At 51.6% G+C, this 21770-nt stretch overlaps 1 protein-coding gene across 1 annotated transcript in view; it reads right to left on the reverse strand.

Annotated features, from left to right (window-relative positions):
- LOC119956545 (caspase recruitment domain-containing protein 11-like) overlaps positions 1–20725 on the reverse strand; it is a 116095-nt gene extending 95370 nt beyond the window's left edge. The window contains 1 exon segment of the mRNA XM_038783842.1: positions 20520–20725. Within this exon segment, the coding sequence (XP_038639770.1) occupies positions 20520–20526 (7 nt within the window). The 5' untranslated portion in view covers positions 20527–20725.
- Between the last annotated feature and the right edge of the window lie 1045 nt (positions 20726–21770).

Consider the following 21770-nt stretch of genomic DNA (forward strand, 5'->3'; position numbering starts at 1 on the left):
TTTTCTGAGCTCTGACCATTGCCCCTGACTCTACTCTCTTGACGTTATTAAACCTTCGCGGTGTGCGAAGGTCAAAAATCTTTCTCCTGAGTTCTGATGTATTCTTTTCCCCCAGTTTTTTCCCCCCTTTCCTTCCTGGAGGGCTTGGGTGCGACTGGAGGGCGCAATCCGTGATCTTGAAGAAGGGACGAGCCTCAGGAAGGAGGAAGAGGCAGGTCAATGGGATGGGAGCGTTGTGGAGGGAGGGGGGGGGGGGAAACGTGAGTGGGCTGCGGGCTGACAGATTCTCAGAGATATTCTGTTTTATTTGTTCCACAGGACGTGGGCGCCGCACGGTGGGTCCATCGCTTATTGCCCAGCGCTAATTACCCCTTGAGAAGGTGGTGCCGAGCTGTCTCCTTAAACTGCCGCAGCACACGTGGTGCAGGTGCACCTACAGTGCTGTTAGGGTTGGAGTTAGGGAGGATTTTGACAGCGACAGTAGGAACGGCCGATATAGTACCTCGGCAGGATGGTGTGTTGCATGGGGGCATCATTGTAGGGGGGTGAGGATCCCATGCGCCTGCTGCCCTTGTCCTTCGAGGTGGTAGAACTCGTCGGTTTGGAAGGTGCTGTCGAAGAAGCCTTGGCGAGATGCTGCAGGGCATCTTGTAGATGGTGCACAATCCTGCCCCTGTGTGTCGGCCGTGGAGGCAGTAAATGTTGAGGGTGGCAGATGGGGTGCCAATCGAATGGGGCTGCTTTGTCCTGGATGGTATCGAGCGTCTTGAGGGGTGTTGGTGCTGCACTCATCCAGGCAAGTGGAGAGGATTCCATCACACTCCTGACTTGTGCCTTGTAGATGGCGGACAGACTCTGGGTAGTAGGGAGGCACGTCTCTCGCCTCAGGATTCCTTGTCTCTGACCTGCTCTTGCAGCCACAATGGTAGAAATGAGCCTTCAGAGAGACATGGGATAATTAAAGACACTCAGTTTAATTTGGGGATGTTTGTGTGGAACTGACTTTATTTAATGCTTCGAAGAAGTAACAAGGAGCGTTGATGAGGGTAGTGCATTGGATGTGGTTTAGACAGGGTGGGATTTTCCGGTTCTTCCCGCCGGTGAGATGTTCTGTTGCCGCCAAGATCAAACGCTGCCGCCAGTTCCCTGGTGGCGGGACGTGCGATCCATGCAGAAAATGGCGAGACCAAAAGAACCCGCTGGGGGAGCGCAGAAAATCCCGCTCACCGATTTTCACAAGGCTTTTGACAAGGTCCCACCTGGTAAATTGATCATTAAATGAAAAGCACATGGCATCCAAGTGTTCGGATTGTGGGAAATAAACAAGGTTGCGGTGAACCTGAGTTGAAAATAAAATAACAAAAAAGTAACAAGACTAACAGGCGTCCAGAGGAATAATGAGTTTCAATTTTCCCAGTAACATGATTAGCAGACATCTAGAGACAATTGAACCCGGGTTCCTGGCACTGTGAGGCAGCATTGTTTATCAGAGATCAGTGGAGCTATACAAATGATAGCTTCTAAAGTCAAGGGGCGGTATTCTCCGCTCCCGATAAAAATCGGGATGGCCGTCGTGAAATCGGCCGAGGTTCACAACGGCCTCGGGGCCCGCTCCCTGCACCTAATTCACCCCCACCCGGGGGGCTAGGAGCAGGCCTCCATCTTTCCCGGCCGCGACCTCGTGGCGCCGGAAATGACACGCAAAACGACGCATTTCTGAGGTCATCTGCGCATGCGTGGGTTGCCGGTTCCAACCCGCGCATGCGCAGATGACTTCATCGCGCAGACGGCGTGAACCACGCATGCGCGGTGACCGTCTTTCTCCTCAACCGCCCGGCAAGACGTGGCGGCTTGATCTTGCCAGTCGGCGGAGGGGAAAGAGTGCGTCCGTTTTGGACGCTGGCCCGACGATCGGTGGGCACCGATCGCGGGCCTGTCCCCTCACGAGCACAAGTCGTGGTTCTCCCGTGCCAATCAGGCGCCTAGATGCCCCAAACGGGCATCTGGTGCCCGTTTCACGAATGCAGCGACCAGGTGTGGTTGCTGCCGTGGTGAAACGGGCGTGAAGGACCGGCCGCTCGGCCCATCGGGCTCGGAGAATCGCCGTTCGCCGTGAAAAACGGCGAGCGTCGGTTTTTCCGAGCTGGGGGGGGCCGAGAATCGCTGGGGTCGCCAGGGGGGTCGCCGTGTGGGGAGCGGAGAATTCCGCCCAAGGAACTTGAGAGAGGTAGATAGCAGAACACAGAGGGGAATATCAGAGATTAAACAGTATAACTGCCAAGCACCTTCATAGGGAACAAAGCTGATTCTTCATCCAACAGTCAGACAAGCCAGTTCCATCTATGATCCAAGCCACAGAGGCCTGTTCCATCTAACATTTAGAACCACGGCAGATTACAGATATTCTCCTCTAAAAGACGCCGTTTCATAGAATTTACAGTGCTGAAGGAGGCCACTCAGCCCATCGAGTCTGCACCGGCCCTTGGAAAGAGCAACCCTACCCAAGCCCGCTCCTCCACCCTATCCCCGTAACCCCACTTAACCTTTTTGGACACGAAGGGCAAGTTAGCAGGGCGAATCCACCGAACCCGCACATCTTTGGACTGTGGGAGGAAACCGGAGCACCCGGAGGAAACCCACGCAGACACGGGGAGAACGTGCAGACTCCGCACAGACAGTGACCCAAGCCGGGAATCGACCCTGGGATCCAGGAGCTGTGAAGCAACTGTGCTAACCATTGTGCTTCCGTGCTGCCCTCCTTTGTGCCTTTGCTGAACCGGGAAGAGCTGTTTCCCCAGACTTGGTCACCTCAGCGTTATTGTGTGGTAACTATTAGCTGGATTTGACCTATAGAGCTACTAAATGTGGATGTAATTTTGGAAAAGGGGTGTTTCAGTAAGTTCGGGGAACATGAGTACATTTTGTGAACAAAAGGTAACTTTATATAAAATGGTGTGTTTGATTATTCAGGATACGTAAGTGTCAAATTGCATATTAATCTCTTGTGTCTTTTTTTACATTTTCTTTTACTTGAATAAATGATCTTTATTAATTGTTGACACAATGACTGGACTGGGATTCCTCACTGGGTCGTACATGGTTCCTCACATTATTCCAAACAAATATACACCACTAAGGACCAATGTTTCAAGTTCTCCTTCGGTCACAGTGAGAATATAGTGTACAATTCTGGTGGCCTCACTACCAGAAGGATGCGGAGGTTTTAGAGAGGGTGCAGAAGAGATTTACCAGGATGTTGCCCAGTATGGAGGGCATTAGCTATGAGGAGAGGTTGAATTAACTTGGTTTGTTCTCACTGGAACGTAGGAGGTTGAGGGGCGACCTGATAAAGGTCTACAAAATTATGAGGGGCATAGGTAGAGTGGAAATGGAAATGGCTTATTGTCACGAGTAGGCTTTAAATGAAGTTACTGTGAAAAGCCCCTAGTCGCCACATTCCGGCGCCTGTTCGGGGAGGCTGGTATGGGAATTGAACCGCTCTGCTGGCCTGCCTCTGCTTTCAAAGCCAGTGGTTTAGCCCAGTGTGCTAAACCAGCCCCTGGATAGTCAGAGACTTTTTCCCAGGGTAGAGGGGTCAATTACTAGGGGGCATAGGTTTAAGGTGCGAGGGGCAAGGTTTAGAGGAGATGTACGAGGCAAGTATTTTACACAGAGGGTAGTGGGTGCCTGGAACTCGCTGCCGGAGGAGGAGGTGGAAGCAGGGACGATCGTGACATTTAAGGGGCATCTTGACAAATACATGAATAGGATGGGAATAGAGGGATACGGACCCCGGAAGTGTAGAAGATTTTAGTTTAGACGGGCAGCATGGTCGGCACAAGATTGGAGGGCCGAAGGCCCTGTTCCTGTGCTGTACTGTTCTTTGTTCTTTGGAGACACTCTTGCAGGTAACATCAGGGGAGGGTTCACAACACCAAGGGTAGTGGCAAGTTGGATCTAGGTAAGGATGGCGGGTTTCCGAAAGGGACATTGAAAATGAAAATCGCTTATTGTCACTAGTAGGCTTCAATGAAGTTACTGTGAAAAGCCCCTAGTCGCCACATTCCGGCGCCTGTCCGGGGAGGCTGGTACGGGAATTGAACCGTGCTGCTGGCCTGCCTTGGTCTGCTTTAAAAGCCAGCGATTTAGCTGAGTGAGCTAAACCAGCCCCTGGTGAACCAGATTGGATTTGACAACGATCGACAATGGTTTTATGGTCGTCATTTAGACTTTAATTCCAGATTTTTTAAAGTGAATTCAAAATATCACCACTTTCCGTGGTGGGATTCGAACCTCGATACACGGAGCATGACCCCAGGGTCTCTGGATTACTAGTCCAGTGACAATGCCACTACACCCCTGCCTCCCCATTTAATTGCTCTGTTGTTTTTTTGTTATCGTTGTTCCTTCACTTCCTGCAAGGTGGTTGCAAGGTGATGAGAGTGTTGCAGAGTAGGCTCTTGCTCATGGTGTCCTTGTGCCCGTTCTGTGCCCTTTTTTGCTATTGCCCACCTCCCAGAGCCACCCTCAGCCCCGCTAGAGACCCCCCCATCGCCCCGGGGCGAGTTCCTCAGCCCACGATGCGTTCTCTGCTCCATGCCATGTGCAGCTGAACGCCCGGGCGGCAGACCTGCCTTACCACCCTGCCCGTTGAACTGGTCATGGGCATGGGGACGGAGCCAGGAGTGGCGGGCTGGGAGGAATTCCCCGTCGTTGGGGTGCCTCATCGGGAGCCGCGGGCCTTCCTGGAGGACATCTGCCACGTGGTGGAGGTGCACAAGATCAAAGGCCTCGTGCCCTTGCGCCCAGACCACTGGGGAGCTACAGCAACTGGGAAAAAGATAGAAACATGGAAAATAAGAGCAGGAGGAGGCCATTCGGCCCTCAAGCCCGCTCCGCTATTCATTATGATCATGGCTGATCATCCAACTCAATAGCCTAATCTCCCCCTCCACCCCCCATATCTTTTGATCCCTTTTCTCACATCTACCATCCAGATCCAGGCAGTCAGCATCTTGGGCAAGGCTGATCTCAGGCAGCTAAAGGGAAGGCCATTGAACGTCATTCTGGAAAACCAATAATTTGTTTTTAAAAAAAGAGGGAATTGGGCAAATATTTGAATGGGATCAAATGTTGAGGAAAAGAGTGAGGAGAGTGGGACTTAATCTGATAGCCCTTTCAATGAGCCAACACAGGTACGAGTGGCCGAGTGGCCTCCTTCTGTGTTTATCGTTCTGTGATTTGTGACTCCTTCGATTCTGGAACTCCCGGCACACACACCGGTCCTGGACAATTCCAGAGCTCAAGGTTCAACTGTCTTGTTGCCATAGCCCAAGTCTGGGCAGCCATTTTTTTTGACAGGGTGCATTCTGGGTGATAAAGCCCTGCTCTCACCCAGACCCCAGCCCACCGAAGAGCTGCCTGTGGTGCCTCAGTGGAAGCCAACATTGGAGGGACACCGGCAAATATAACAGGTGCAACAGTTCATGAGAGTGAGGTAAATAATCATCGTCTTTTTTACAATGATAATCTTTATTATTGTCACAAGTAGGCTTACATGAACACTGCAATGAAGTTACTGTGAAAAGACCGAGTCACCACACTCCGGAGCCTGTTCGGGTACACAGAGGGAGAATTCAGAATGTCCAGTTCATCTACAGCACATCTTTCGGGACTTGTGGGAGGAAACTGGAGCACCCGGAAGAAACCCACGCAGACACGGAGAGAACGTGCAGACTCCGCACAGACAGTGACCCAGCCGGGAATCGAACCCGGGACCCTGGCGCTGTTGAGCAACAGTGCTAACCACTGTGCCGCCACAAGTAGGCTTACATTAACACTGCAATGAAGCTACGGTGAAAATCCCGCTATTTTTCTGGCAGCGGTACAAGACTCTAACTGTAAGGAAGTGGTGCGGACTCGCTGAACAATTATGAGTAGGAGCTCATTGACACTGAGGCATTGTTTGCCAAGCCGTGCCCCAAGTATTTCAGCTTCATTTCCCAGAAGTAATGCACTAGTTCACGTCACGATCCCTGTCGATGTGACTGCACCTCAAGTTGACGCTGCGTTTCCATTACCTCTTGGACCCTTGCCTTACGTTCGTGTCCAGGTTTGTGCTGTGAATCATTTCAATAGGAACGAGCGTACATTTGTAGACTGTGTCTCACAGCTTGGCAACAGAGCATTTTAGCCACCAAAGTTCTTTCCTGTTCAATGTTGTTGTGACATCCAATTTTGCAATATTCGCAAGCAGTTCTGAAAAGGCCCTTCAAGTTCCAAAATGGCGTTCGTGGCACATGCACACACGCCTGATGCAAAGTGTGGCATTTGCCAAATTGTATGTGACATCGTGGGCGGGATTCTCCAGTCCCCCAGCTGTGTGTTGCTCGGTGGCGCTCCATTTGTTGGCGGCCAGATTCTCTATTCCCGTCGCTTGGCAATGGGATTTCCCATTGATGCCACCCACATCACAGGGAAACCCATGGGTGGGGGTGCTGTGCCAGCGGGAACAGGGAATGGCAACGGCCAGGGAATTCCGGCCCGACAGGTTCCTAGGAATGTACAGTCCAGGCAGGGCCGGCTCAAGGCACCGGCAACTCGGGCAGTCGCCCGGGGCGCCATGTGCTAGGGGGCGCCAGAGACTCGGGTCCCGCGCATGCGCAGTTTGGCCGGTGCCAACCAGCACATGCGCGATGGCTGCCCTCCCCCAGGGCGCCCACCCCCCCTCGGTCCACCCCCCCCCCCCCCTTCGGTCCACCCCTTCGGTCCGCCCCCCCCCTCGGTCCGCCCCCCCCCCCCCGGTCCACCCCCCCCCTTGGTCCCCCGCCCCCACCCCCTCGGGTCCGCCCCCTCCCCCCGGGTCCGTCCCCCCCTCGGCCCCGCCCCCCCTCACAGCCCCGCCCCCCCCCTCGGACCCCCCCCCCCCCCCCCCCCCAAGGGCGCCGAAGTTCAGCTTGCCCGGGGCGCCAGCAACCCCAGGGCCGGCGCTGAGTCCAGGCGGAGGTGGCGGCGGAGTGTTATTGTCGCAGGACTGCTACTTCAGGGTAACTGGGGACACAGGTTCGAATCCCACCATAGTCCAAAGATGTGCGGGATTTAGTGGATTGGCCATGATAAATTACCCGCGAGTGTCCAGGGATGCGCAGGTTAGGCTACGGGGATTGGACGGGTGAGTGGACATGGGTAGACTCGATGGGCCAAACGGCCTCCTTCTGCACTGGAGGGATTCGATGAATTCAGTAAAAACCTGGAATTCAAAGTCTAATGATGACCATGAAACGATTGTTGCTGAAAACCCATCTGTTTCCCTGATGCCCTTCAATTAAATTAGTGACGGTTCCCACCGACATGTGACCCCAGGCCTTCAACTGGAGTGGCTGACTCTTAAAAGGCCACCCAGTTGAAACAAATCACGACAGAGTCAATAGCGGTTCAAGAAGGCAACTCACCATCACCTTCTCAAGGGCAATTCTGGCCAGCAGGGCCCACATCCCATAAAATTAATTTCAAAACAACCAGCGAGGATCCAATGCCTAGTATTGGGCTGGTTTTCCGGACGCGCCCCTGTGTGAGGTGGCTCACCATTGGCCACCGGCGGGACCGGAAGATCAATGGGGCTTCCCTTTATTTGCTGGGGGGGGGGGGGGGGGGGGGAGGTGGTCATTGTTGGTGGGACCAGAAGGTGTTTCAATTTGCCTCTTTATGGTTTTTCACTCCAGTTAGTTTTTTTCAGACACATCTGTTTGAAGAAAAGACTCTTACAGCCCAATCACTCCTTGTCATATAATCATAGAATTTACAGTGCAGAAGGAGGCCATTCGGCCCTTCGAGTCTGCACCGGCCCTTGGAAAGAGCGCCCACACCTCCACCCTATTCCCCTCACCTCCACCCTATCCTTGTAACCCCACCTAACTTTTTTGGACACTAAGGGCAATGTAGCTTAGCCAAACCACCTAACCCGCACATCTTTGGGACTGTGGGAGGAAACCGGAGCACCCGGAGGAAACCCGCGCAGACACGGGGAGAATGTGCAGACAGATAGTGACCCAAGTCGGGAATCGAACCTGGGACCCTGGAGCTGTGAAGCAACCGTGCTAACCACTGTGATACCATGCGACACAGTCTTAGAAACTGAGCATGGTATCAGTCATGGGGTGAATAAAAACGTTTGAAATGCATGAGGGCTACGATTGAGAAGGAAGAGCTTGAATTAAAGAAAACTGCTGGTGAATCTTGGAAGGGGGGGGAATAAATAACATGATTGAGGCGGAGAAGCACCGTGTTTTATCTTCTCGGCCCCGGCAAGGACTGTTTGGCCACACAGAGTACTACACGGTGGGCGGAATTCACCAACCCATACCGCCAGTGGGATGTTCCAGTCCCGCCGAAGTCACCCCCCCCCCCCCCCCGCAACCCGTCCCGGAATCAGCGGCATGGGGGTGGGGGGGTGCACATCACCATCAACTTAGCCAGGACAGGGGTATATGGGGGCTGGATTCACTGTTTTTCAGACTAAGTGTTGACGCCAGCGGAGGAACTGTGGCGTTCAGTGCCGTCCCTTTGCCGATACTGCGACCAGTGATGGACTAGCGGCTCCCTGGAGAATGACCGGGACGTGGCCGCGCGTGCGCACGGCTCCGACCTGCAGGGGTCGAGCTGTAAAACATGGCGCTGGCCATGCGCGGACCCCCCGGCCTGCAAGGTAGTGCCCCCCTGGCCACCCCCGCCACCAGCCCCCTCAGCCCTCGCGGAAGCACCCCCCCCCCCCCCCCCCCCCCCCCCACCCCCACCCCAGCCAGGAGCAAGGCTCCCGCCCAACACAGTCCACAGCCTCCAAACCGGGTTCCCGGCCACCGACACCGCACGTCAACCGTGCGGTCGGGAACCCGGCACCTTCCGGGGCGGATCATCAGGGGAGGGCCTACAGGTGTCGCACCGATGCTGTTCCAACGGCCTGCGGCACGCGACGCCATGACACCATTCTGGAGGCGGCGTAGGATACAAAACCGGTGTCAAACCCGTGCCGATTTGGGCGTCAGAAGGGATTCCCCACCCGGTTACAATATCGGGGTCAGGGAAGGGCGGTTCCCGCCCATGGTGAGGGCCCTGTATCGAGTGAATAGGAAGGAAATTCCCTCAGCAAAGAGGTCAATAACTGGTCATGCGGTGGGGCTGCTCGGAGCGGGGCACAGATTTGAAGTAATTGACAGAAGGATGAGAAGAAACGTGAGAATTATTTTCACCCACAGGGTGGTGAGGGTCTGGGGTTCGCTGCCTGAAAGGGTGGTGGAGGCAGAAACGGACCCAAGAACAACAGAAATACTCAGGTGCGTGCTGAAGGGCCGCCGCCCACAGAGATATGGACCAAGTATTGGAAGGCCGGATTAGAATCATAGAATATACAGCGCAAAAGGAGGCCATTCGACCCATCGAGTCTGCACCGGACCTCGGAAAAAGCATCCCACTCAAGGACATACCTCCTCCACCCCTTCCCCTTAACCCAGTAACCCCAATTAACCTTTTTGGACACTAAGGGACAATTTAGCACGGCCAATCCACCTAACCCGCACATCTTTGGACTGTGGGAGGAAACCGGAGCACCCGGAGGAAACCCACGCACACACGGGGAGGACGTGCAGACTCCACACAGACAGTGACCCAGCCGGGAATCGAACCTGGGACCCTGGTGCTGTGAATCGACTGTGCTAACCACTATGCTACCGTGCTGCCCCCAATTGGAGAGGATAGCGTTTCGGGACGGAAAATCATCCTCCCACCATCCTCCCGTGGCAACTTGCTTCATGAGACCAGTTGCAATCTCAGCAGCGGCCACTGCCCAGTGTTAGCGTTGTTCGGTCTGCTCGAGCTGCCAGCCAATCAGATTGTTCGGGCAGCCATCAATGGCGGGACGTCCTCCCACTGTGGGTCGGAGGTCCCACTCTCGGTAGGTCACCGCGCTGGTGGCGGGCTTCTTAACAGTCTGGCTGACTCTTGCAAAAGGTTGGCAAACAATATGCACCCCCCCCCCCCCCCCCCCTCACAACACAGCCCCTCCCACCCCCTCCATAACATCAGATGGTGCAGCTCAAATCCAGCACCTGAAAGGCAGATGATAGATCTTGCCCGACAAATCCAGGGAGGAAGGGTTTTGTTTGGGGGTCGCATGAGTGTACCTGAGATGTATTCGCACCACAGGCCGATGATTCATCATGGTCGCCATTGACCAGAAACTGAACTGGACTGGCCACATTAATACTGTTGCTGCAGGAGAAGGTCAGAGGCTGGGAATCCTGTGGAGAACCCACCTCCTGATTCCCTCAAAGTCTGTCCACCATCCACAAGGTACAAGTCAGGAGTGTGATGGAACACCCTCCACTTGCCTGGATGAGTTCAGCTCCAACAACACTCAAGAAGCTCAAAACCATCCAGGGCAAAGCAGCCCCGCTTGATTGGCACCCCATCCACCACCTTCAACATCCACTCCTTCCACCATTGGTTCACAGTGCGTAACATCTACAATATGCTCTGCAATAACCTGTCAGGTGCCGGAATATGGCGACTAGGGGCTTTTCACAGTGCCTTCATTGAAGCCCACTCATGATAATAAGCGATTTTCATTTCATTTCATTTCAAGCATTCTGCCACAGCATCTTCCAAACCCACCACACTACCAGATAGGAGTACAAGGGAAGCTGATACACAGAAACACCACCTCCTGCAAGTTCCCCTCTAAGTCTCTCACCAACCTGACTCGGAAATATATCGGCCGTTCATTCGCTGTCGCTGGGTCAAAACCCTGGGACTCCCTCCCTAACAGCACTATGGTTGGACCTACACCATGTGGACTGCAACCATTCAAGAACATAAGAACTAGGAGCAGGAGTAGGCCATCTGGCCCCTCGAGCCTGCTCCGCCATTCAGAGAGATCATGGCTGATCTTTTGTGGACTCAGCTCCACTTTCCGGCCCGAACACCATAACTTTATTCTACAAAAAACTATCTATCTTTACCTTAAAAACATTTAATGAAGGAGCCTCAACTGCTTCACTGGGCAAGGAATTCCCCTTCCCCTTATTTTGAGGCTATGCCCCCTAGTTCTGCTTTCACACGCCAGTGGAAACAACCTGCCCGCATCTATCATATCTATTCCCTTCATAATTTTATATATTTCTATAAGATCCCCCCTCATCCTTCTAAATTCCAACGAGTACAGACGCAGTCTACTCAACCTCTCCTCGTAATCCAACCCCTTCAGCTCTGGGATTAACCTAGTGAATCTCCTCTGCACACCTTCCAGTGCCAGTATGTCCTTTCTCAAGTAAGGAGACCAAAACTGAACACAATACTCCATGTGTGGCCTCACTAACACCTTATATACAATTGCAGCATAACCTCCCTAGTCTTAAACTCCATCCCTCCAGCAATGAAGGACAAAATTCCATTTGCCTTCTTAATCACCTGTTGCACCTGTAAACCAACTTTTTGCGACTCATGCACTAGCACACCCAGGTCTCTCTGCACAGTGGCATGCTTTAATGTTTTATCATTTAAATAATAATCCCGTTTGCTGTTATTCCTCCCAAAATGGATAACCTAACATTTGTCAACATTGTATTCCATCTGCCAGACCCTAGCCCATTCACTTAACCTATCCAAATCCCTCTGCAGACTTCCAGTATCCTCTGCACTTTTCGCTTTACCACTTATCTTAGTGTCATCTGCAAACTTGGACACATTGCCCTTGGTCCCCAACTCCAAATCATCTATGTAAATTGTGAACAATTGTGGGCCCAACACGGATCCCTGAGGGACACCACTAGCTACTGATTGCCAACCAGAGAAACGCCCATTAATCCCCACTCTTTGCTTTCTATTAATTAACCAATCCTCTATCCATGCTACTACTTTACCCTTAATGAAATGCATCTTTATCTGATGCAGCAACCTTTTGTGTGGCACCTTGTCAAAGGCAGTTCATTAACCTCTCGGGCAATTAGATGGGTAGTAAATTCTGGCCTTGCCAGGGCTGCCCACTTCCTGTGAGTGAATGAATAAAAAAAGGGTGAGGCAGTTGCAGCAATATGGGAACATGGTCAGGTCCAGCCACTCAGATCCATCGGTGATATTTACATCACAGCAGCTAATTGCTGTTTTAAATGTAAACATGATACCAGAGAGGCATGGATTCAAATTAATATCCCTGCACAAATCTTAAAATGAACACGGGAACAAAAAATGGATTTGAATAGAAGCAAACCAGCTTAAGAGGCCTACTGATTAGGCCTTTTCTACTCTAGCACACTTGCAGACAGCCTTCATTGACAAGGTTGACACTGAGCATGGAGCCTTGACCAAACTCTGATCAGATTAGCTTAAATATACACACATGGCCTGCACAAGAGCCCCTGACACATTATTGGCACAATCATACATTAATTCTTTGAGTATATGGAGTAGACAGTCAAACCACCCAGGCCTTTTCCCACACTACTGTGATGATATGCATAAGCAATCATGTAAATACTAATAGATACGACCTCCAACCAGCAGGTGGCTGTAGAGAACCACATGGCACTGTTACCTCGGGCAGCCTGGAGATAGATCTCGTAGTGGATCGTCGCATTTGTAGTAGCTCTTAGATAGCTTATTATAGCAGTTCATTGTAGATTTTGAGAGTTTTCTTATTGTTATCTGACCCACGTTATTGTTTAACAATAAACATTTAAATAGCCACGAACTAGACGTTCTCTGGTGCATTAATCCCGGCCGGCCAAGCACCAGAACGTGACAAGTACCACGTCTAAATCTATTGGCATATTCCATTTTCTTGCAGCTGCGTGTTTCACCTCCTTCAAGGCAACTATTTCGCCTCAGCTCTGCAATTGCGGGCTTCGCACATTCTCTCCCCTTGACATCGAGGACGCGTGAGGTAAAACCAGCCAATTGGACAGAGTCCACGCCTGTGGTAAGGAAAGCTACAAACCGCCAGAGGAGCGCCGTGACAGCTGACTGCGCGCAAGCTGGAGTTGGCAAGGCCTGCCGGCTAGGCCTCTTTAGCTGGTCCCGGCCAGCAATGAATGAATGTCGACAGCAGTGGCAGATGAAGCAGAGGATGCTCGAGCGATATCCTCTGTCCGTTTAGAAGTGCCATCACTTTAAATATTAAACAGGTTAACGCCCCCGGTTGGCGGGAGAGGAGGGGGGGGGGGTGCGGTGTTGAGTGGTGAGGCATCCATTTAGCATTGCCCTGCACCTTGCCAACAGGAGATTGCTAGTGTCTCCTTGTTAAAGTCAAAACAATCTTGAGCGGTGATGCTTTGTATCCCCTGAGGGCTTGCAACCTGCCAGGACTCGAATTGGAACAAAGCTGGTGCTGAGGGAATGCTGTCCTCTCTGCTGTCATTAGATCAGTCAGCCTCAGGCCCAGACATCACTGGTTGAAGATGATTAGTAAAAGTAGCAATGAGGGAAAAGTGCTATTAACACCCGGGGGATTTACCCATTAACCAGAACTGTCAATATAAATACTGTGGCTGCAAGAGAAGGTCACAGGTCAGATGCTGGGGATTCTGCGGCGAGTAGCTCACCCCTGCCCCCCCCCACGACTCACCAAAGCCTGTCCACCATCTACAAGGCACAAGTCAGGAGTGTGATGGAGATTGGAGACTTGGCTCGAGATTAGAAGAGAAGAAATATGAACAATCGTCGAGCCTGTTCCAAAATTTAATGCGAGGCTTATCATTGGCCTTAATTCCACTTCTCCGCCCAATTCCCACATTCCTTGGATCCCCAAAAGACCATGGGCGGGATTCTCCCCTACCCGCCGGGGCGGGCGGTCCCGGCGCCGAGGAATGGCGTGAACCACCCCAACATCGGGTCGCCCGGAAGGTGCGGAAAGCTCCGCACCTTCGGGGGCTAGGCCGGCGGGGTAGGCGCTGCGCCAACTGGCGGCAAAGGGCCTGCGCCGGCCTGTGCATGCGCGGGAGCGCCAGAGTGTTCTGGCGTCATCCCAGCGCATGCGCAGGGGGGTTCGTCTCCGCACCGGCCATGGCGGAGGTCCACAGCAGCCGGTGCAGAGGGAAAGAGTGCCCCCACGGCACAGTCCTGCCCGTGGATCGGTGGCCCCGATCGTGGGCCAGGTCACCTTGGGGGCACCCCCCCCCCCCCCCCCGGGGCCAGACCCCCCCGCGTCCTCCCCCGCCCCCCCCCACCGAGGACCCCGGAGGCCGCCCGCAGAGCCAGGTCCCACCGGTAAGTACCAGGTCTAACTTACGCCGGCGGGACCGGCCTTAAAACGGGCGGCCGCTCGGCCTATCGTGGGCCGCTGCCAGCGGCCGCTGACCGGAGCAGCGCAATTCACGCCCTCGCCAAAACCCCGGCGGCAGAGAATTCATCAGCCGGAGTTGGCGCGATTGACACCACCCTCCCGGCGATTCTCCGGCCCGGCGGGGTGTCGGAGAATCCCGCCCCATAAATTTGTCAATCCCAGCCTTACATATACTCAATGATGGAGCATCCACAACTCTGAGGTAGAGAATTCCAAAACTTCACAACTCTCCCTACCTCATTCCTAAACGATCATCCCTTAATTCTGAGGCTGCGACCCCATGTTCTAGATTTCCCAGCCCATCGACCCTTCAGTATGTATGTTCCACTGAGACCATCCCTCATCCCTCATTTGTGGGCAGCACGGTAGCATGGTGGTTAGCATAAATGCTTCACAGCTCCGGGGTCCCAGGTTCGATTCCCGGCTGGGTCACTGTCTGTGCGGAGTCTGCACGTCCTCCCCGTGTGTGAGTGGGTTTCCTCCGGGTGCTCCGGTTTCCTCCCACAGTCCAAAGATGTGCGGGTTAGGTGGATTGGCCATGCTAAATTGCCCTTAGTGTCCTAAAAAATAAGGTTAATGGGGGGGTTGTTGGGTTATTGGTATAGGGTGGATACGTGGGTTTGAGTAGGGTGATCATTGCTCGGCACAACATCGAGGGCCGAAGGGCCTGCTCTGTGCTGTACTGTTCTATGTTCTATTCTTCGAAACTCCACCGAGTGTGGCACAATGTACTCAGCTGATCATTATTGGACAACCCTTTCAGTATAATTCCAGCAAACCTTCGCTGTTCGACCACCAATGTAAGTATTTCCTGTTGTAATCTGCCTTTGAGAGATTGCAGCATGACATCACCAGAAGGGAAGTGTGTTCTGCACCTGGTCATAGTTTCACTTTTGCTGTTAAGCGGAGCACAAACGCACAGCTCTGTGGCTGTTGCCGTCAAGCTTAATATCCTTATTTGCATGTGCCCAGACTTAATAAGTTGACCCACAACATGCTGACTCAGTCCCTTTGAAGTGCTTTTATATCATGATAAAAACACTACATTATCCTTCCTCAAATATGGGGATCAGAGGAGAGGAAGTTATTATCCTGACACAACTGCCATGTTCCATTAAAAACTTCACCTCCTCACTGCAGACGTAGAGAGGCATACACCAGAGCAGTGATGGGCAACCTTGACGAGTAAGTAGGCCACTTGAGGGGCCCTTCCTCATCTCAGGGGTCCGCAACATTGAAATCGGGGCTCGTTCACTCACCGTGACCCCATGAATAAGATTAAACACATTTACTACATGCTGAACGTTCCATAAAAAGTTACAGAAAATGCTCAACCATTTATCATAGAATTTACAGTGCAGAAGGAGGCCATTCAGCCCATCGAGTCTGCCCCAGCTCTTGGAAAGAGCACAATACCCAAGGTCAACAACTCCACCCTATCCCCATAACCCAGTAACCCCACCCAACACTAAGGGCAATTTTGGACACTAAGGGCAATTTATCATGGCCAATCCACCTAACCTGCACATCTTTGGACTGTGGGAGGAAACCGGAGCACCCGGAGGAAACCCACGCACACACGGGGAGGATGTGCAGACTCCGCACAGACAGTGACCCAAGCCGGAATCAAACCTGAGACCCTGGAGCTGTGAAGCGATTGTGCTATCCACAATGCTACCGTGCTACCGGTCAGATCACTGACCATGAGAGCTGAGAGTAAATCTGAAGAGCCCAGTTCCACAGAGAAAACAACTATGGCAACCTCAGTGGTGTATTAAAGATCAATAACACCTATGTGTGTAAAGGCAGTTCAAGGGAACCTAAATCATTGCGGATGTGAAGTTGCTCAACACAGGTTGAGGGAAGATACCTCAATGAAACATGGTGGAGTTTGGAGTGGAAGAACTTTTGAGAAAAAGCAAAAAGGTGGAATAAGGCCCGATGCTTGAAAGTAGCAGGGGAGATGGGAAACCTGAACCCCGTAAGCCTGGCATGCCATTGTACTAGATCTTGACTGATATGTATCTCAACTTCATTAGTTGCCTTTTCTCCATATGCTTAAATTTTAAAAACAAAAACTTTGGTTCATTATTAAATTAGCTCAGTAACATACAGGGCAACATGTTGTATGTTGATTTTTTGGCAATTTTATTGCAACTTAAGGGAAGCTGTTGAATCAGTCAAATTGAGTTTAAAAACAATCTGTTAAAGCCTTAACAACTTGCATTTATATAGCACATTTAACTTAGTAAAATGGCCCATGGTATGTATTAAGAAATTTTGTGGTCTGTTTAAAATTGCTGAATTGTAATGAAAATGTAATAATTTGCTGAGTCATCTAGAGGAACACATCAAAAGGAAGTCAATGTATTGATAGAACTGTCATCAACTTCAAATGGTAAAAACAAAATCAATATTTACACTTTGGACACACGGCACGGCTCTCATAGTCAATGTTGTGAGCAATCAGCAGGCCCCTCACTTCACTCGCTCTCGCTTTACGTGCGAATCGCTTCAGCCATACCGGCAGGAAAAAAAAACGACACGGATAGGAATCAGCGGAATGTGGCGACACCGCACGCGGGCAACGGTCAACAAAATGTCTCCTGGGCCGCGCTCAGGAACCAGGTGGTCCACATGTGGCCCTCTGTCCGCAGGTTGCCCCAACACTGCCTTAGAAACAGGGGGAGAGTTTGGATCCAAGGCTGTCCTGATCCTCGGACTGATGGGGTTGTGTTCCTTACGTAGATATAGGCAAATCCAAAACAAAGATAACAGCAAAGAGGGGGAATGTCCAGGTGCACACCCAGAAAGAGGGACTGAACGGAGCTTTGTAATGCTTGGAAAGATATTACAGGGCGCAGGGAAAGGATGGCGAAATGGATGAGAGTGGACAAGAACATCTGAAACGAGAGCCGGAGGAGGCCATTCGGCCCTTCGAGTTTGCTCCACCATTCAATAAGATCCTGGCTGGTCTGCAACCTCAGGTCCCACCTTCTCCATAACCCTTGATTTCCTTGGAGAGCAAGTATCGCACCATCTTATAGATAGGATAGATAGTACGTGCGCGGCACAGTAGCACAGTGGTTAGCACTGTTGTTTCACAGTTCATGGGTCCTAGGTTCAATTCCCGGCTTGGGTCACTGTCTGTGCGGAGTCTGCAGGTTCTCCCCGTGTCTGCGTGGGTTTCCTCCGGGTGCTCCGCTTTCCTCCCACAGTCCAAAGATGTGCAGGTTAGGTGGATTGACCGTGCTAAATTGTCCTTAGTGTCCAAAATGGTTCGGTGGGGTTACTGGGTTACGGCGATAGGGTGGAGGTGTGGGCTTGAGTAGGGTGCTCTTTCCAAGGGTCGCTGCAGACTCCATGGGCCAAATGGCCTCCTTCTGCCCTGTAAATTCTACGATTCTATCTGTGAAGTTAGTCTTGAGCATGTCACAACCCAGTGAAGGAAGACGTTTCTTATCTCAGTCCTAAATGTCCAGTCCCTTCTCTGAGGAAGAGTCGTCCAGACTCAAAACATCAACTCTGCTTCTCTCTCTGCAGATGCTCCTGGGGTTTTTCAGCATTTGCTGTTTTTATCCCTTATCCTGAGATTGTGACCCTTAGTTCCAGCAGTATCCATCCTGTCAATCCCTCTAAACCCGCACAATCTTCCTCCCATTCTATTTACCCATCTCACCCTATCAGCATGTCCTCCTAATCCTTTCTCCCGCACTCCCTTAACTTGCATTCCCTTCAATCCATCTCTATTAGTCACCTGAACTTCACAGATGGCAGCGAATTCCACATTCTCATCATTCGCTGAGTAAAACCATTTATCCCCCATTCCCGATTGGATTTATTCATGCCTATTCTACCGGAGATTGTGGTTCACCCTCTGATCACGAAAATACTTTCCAAAAGTGGGGGGGGGGGGTCAATTTATACACTGGATGGGCCACCCCATCCACAAACATGCACTCCCTCCACCACCAAACAGTATCAGCCGTGTGTGCCATCTACACGATGGGTGGCACAGTGGTTGTCACTGCTGCCTCACAGCGTCAGGGATCAGGGCTGATTCTGGCCTGTGTGGAGTTTGCACGTTCTCCTCGTGTGCGCGTGGGTTTCCTCCGGGTGCTACGGTTTCCTCCCGCAGTCCAAAGATGTGCAGGTTAGGTGGCTTGACTACGATAAAATTGTCCCTTAGTGTCCAGTGGTTGGGTGGGGGATCGAGCCAAGGTAGGGTGGTCTTTCGAAGGATCGGTGCAGACTTGATGGGCCAAATGGCCTCCTTCTGAGCTGGAGGGAATCTATGAAGATGCACTGCAGGAATACAACAAGGCTCCTTCGCCAGCACCTTCCACGGCCGCTACCATCTAGAAGGACAAGGACAGCAGACATTCTCTCGATCTCCACCCTGTCAAGTTCTCTCAAGATCTTACATGTATCTAAACTCCAGCAGATACAAACCCAGCTTGTCTAACCTTTCCTCATACGACAACCTGCTCAATCCATGTATCAATCTAGTAAACCTCTGAACGGCCTCCAATGCATTTACATCTTTCCTTAAACAAGGAGGCGAACATACAGTACTCCAGATGTGATCTAACCAGTGTCCTTTTCACACAAGCTTTACCTGTTTGACCATAATATGTTTGTAATGAGATGTATATACGAATATAAATTTTCCTCAAAGCCACACTCAACCTGACTTGGAACTACATCGCCAATCTTTCACTGTCGCTGGGTCAAAATGCAAAGAAGCACTGTACACGTTCCATACACGTGGACTGTAGCGGTTGAAGAAGGCAGTACACCACCATCTTCTTAAGGGGCAATAAAAGAGGGACAAGAAATGCTGGCCTTTGCCAGCGTTGCCCACATCCCCATGAATGAATGAAAATAAAGCTGGATTGTTCCTGCTACGCAACTGAATCAACCTTTCTCGTGGCCTTTTGGCGGGGCTGAATGTTACAATCTAAGATGGATAGGTTCTTGATTAATAAGGGGGTCAGGGGTTATGGGGAGAGGGCAGGAGAATGGGGATGAGAAAAATATCAGCCAAGATTGAATGGCGGAGCAGACTCGATGGGCCGAGTGGCCTAATTCTGCTCTTACGGTCTTATGCTTTGATGTTGCTCTGGATTTGGAGTCACACATGGGCAGCACGGTAGCATTGTGGATAGCACAATTGCTTTACAGCTCCAGGGTCCCAGGTTCGATTCCGGCTTGGGTCACTGTCTGGGCGGAGTCTGCACATCCTCCCCGTGTGTGCGTGGGTTTCCTCCGGGTGCTCCGGTTTCCTCCCACAGTCCAAAGATGTGCAGGTTAGGTGGATTGGCCATGATAAATTGCCCTCAGTATCCAAAAATTGCCCTTAGTGTTGGGTGGGGTTACTGGGTTATGGGGATCGGGTGGAGGTGTTGACCTTGGGTAGGGTGCTCTTTCCAAGAGCCGGTGCAGACTCGATGGGCCGAATGGCCTCCTTCTGCACTGTAAATTCTATGATAATCTATGATATAATAGGCCGGACAGTTAAGCATGGCAGATTCAATTCTCTAAATGATATTTAAGAGGTAGCTCAAAACGGTAGCTTGGTGATTACCATTACTGATACGAGCTTTGTCTAAAACGTACGATCCCCCAACAGCTGTGGGGGGGGTTTTAACATCCATTTTTGGGTGATGCCATATCCCTCCCATAGATGTTCTGTCATGCTTGAGACAAAATTGCCTTTAAATATGAGCCAGATTGTGTGTTGTACACAACCTGCGCAATAGGCTCCCAAACAAGGTGAAATGATTCACAGAGGAATGGGTACAGAAACTGTGCTGGTTTGTAGCGTTTGGGATGGAAAGTTCCTGGCTGGAGAAACCCAGCACATTCTCTCTCACATTCCTCTGCGTTAACGTTGGCCTGCTTGCAGCCTCCACACCTTTCTGAGCTCCAAGACTGAGCAACACACAGAGTACACTGTAAACCAAGCCATTGATATTGCTCTTTTACCTGGCAAATATTGGCACATTCCTTTAGAACATTCACACCCACACATACACACACACACAGCCTGATGTCTTGTGAAATATTTGACCCCGCCAGGCTTTTCATTATAACTGTAAAAAGTAAATCTCAGGGTGAAACAAAGCTGGAAAAGTTCCCCCCCTACCCCCCCCCCCCCCCCCCCCCCCCACCCACCCGCCAAACTTACCATTCATGCGTCCGGGGAGCGATTAGCAACAAACTCAGGAAGGGTGGCGAGCGAGAGGTCAGACCAGGCGAAGGCAGGCGCGAATGATAAAGGTTCGGTGTGGCTGTACTTTGCAGGCGGCTCTTTCTTTCCCCTTTCTACAGAGCTGAGAGGGCCGGACCAGATGAGCAGGACGGGAATGATTGAAGATCTCCTCATTCAATCTGCAGCGGCCCTGACGCTGGTTAAGAGGTGTGTTTCCAAACCGCCCTTCCTCCGCTCCCAAGTAGGGGACCTCCCACTTCTGAAAGGGAGTGCACACCAGTTTAAAAATAGAGACTCAAGATAATCGGCAAGTTGCAGCGTCAAGATTATAGATTGCGGAATAGGGTCGGGAATACCGACGCAAGGTAACAGACACGGGATGAACTCGAGACTACAGATTTGGGGTTGATTTCGAGCCTCAGGGTGAACCAGTGATTAGAGACGTGCCGTTCAGTCAAAATTAGTGGATAGCACTGTTGCTTCGCAGCTCCAGGGTCCCAGGTTCGATTCCCGGCTTGGGTCACTGTCTGTGCGGAGTCTGCACATCCTCCCCGTGTGTGCGTGGGTTTCCTCCGGGTGCTCCGAAAGACGTGCATGTTAGGTGAATTGGACATTCTGAATTCTCCCGCTGTGTAGCCGAACAAGCGCCGGAATGTGGCGACTCGGGGATTTTTACAGTAACTTCAATTGCAGTGTTAATGTAAGCCTACTTGTGACACCAATAAAGATTATTATTATTACTAAGGAGACAGAAAGTAGGGTGGGAGTTTCCACCAGCATCCAGCCCCCACCCCCACCCCTCTGCGGCTTGTTTCCTGGTGGTAGAAGGAGCTCGCTATTGGCTGCTGGCGGGACCTTTCAGTTACGCGGTTTTGCGTGGCTCGCCCATACCTGCCACCGGGATGCCCACCAGGGTGGGGAGAGGGGGGAAGGGGGAGAGGGGTGGTGGGAGGGGATGTGCGGGGGGGGGGGGGGGGGGGGAAGGGATGCCTTCAGCAGGACAGGAAGATCCCATGGGCAGGAGAAGTCGCCCAAAGATACAGTACCAAAGATACAGTATCAAAGATACAGTATCAAAGAAACAGTACCAAAGATACAGTATCAAAGATACAGTATCAAAGATACAGTACCAAAGATACAGTATCAAAGAAACAGTACCAAAGATACAGTATCAAAGAAACAGTACCAAAGATACAGTATCAAATATACAGTACCAAAGATACAGTA

Source organism: Scyliorhinus canicula, chromosome 23, assembly GCF_902713615.1.
Source record: "Scyliorhinus canicula chromosome 23, sScyCan1.1, whole genome shotgun sequence".
In the NCBI taxonomy this organism is placed as follows: Eukaryota; Metazoa; Chordata; class Chondrichthyes; order Carcharhiniformes; family Scyliorhinidae; genus Scyliorhinus; species Scyliorhinus canicula.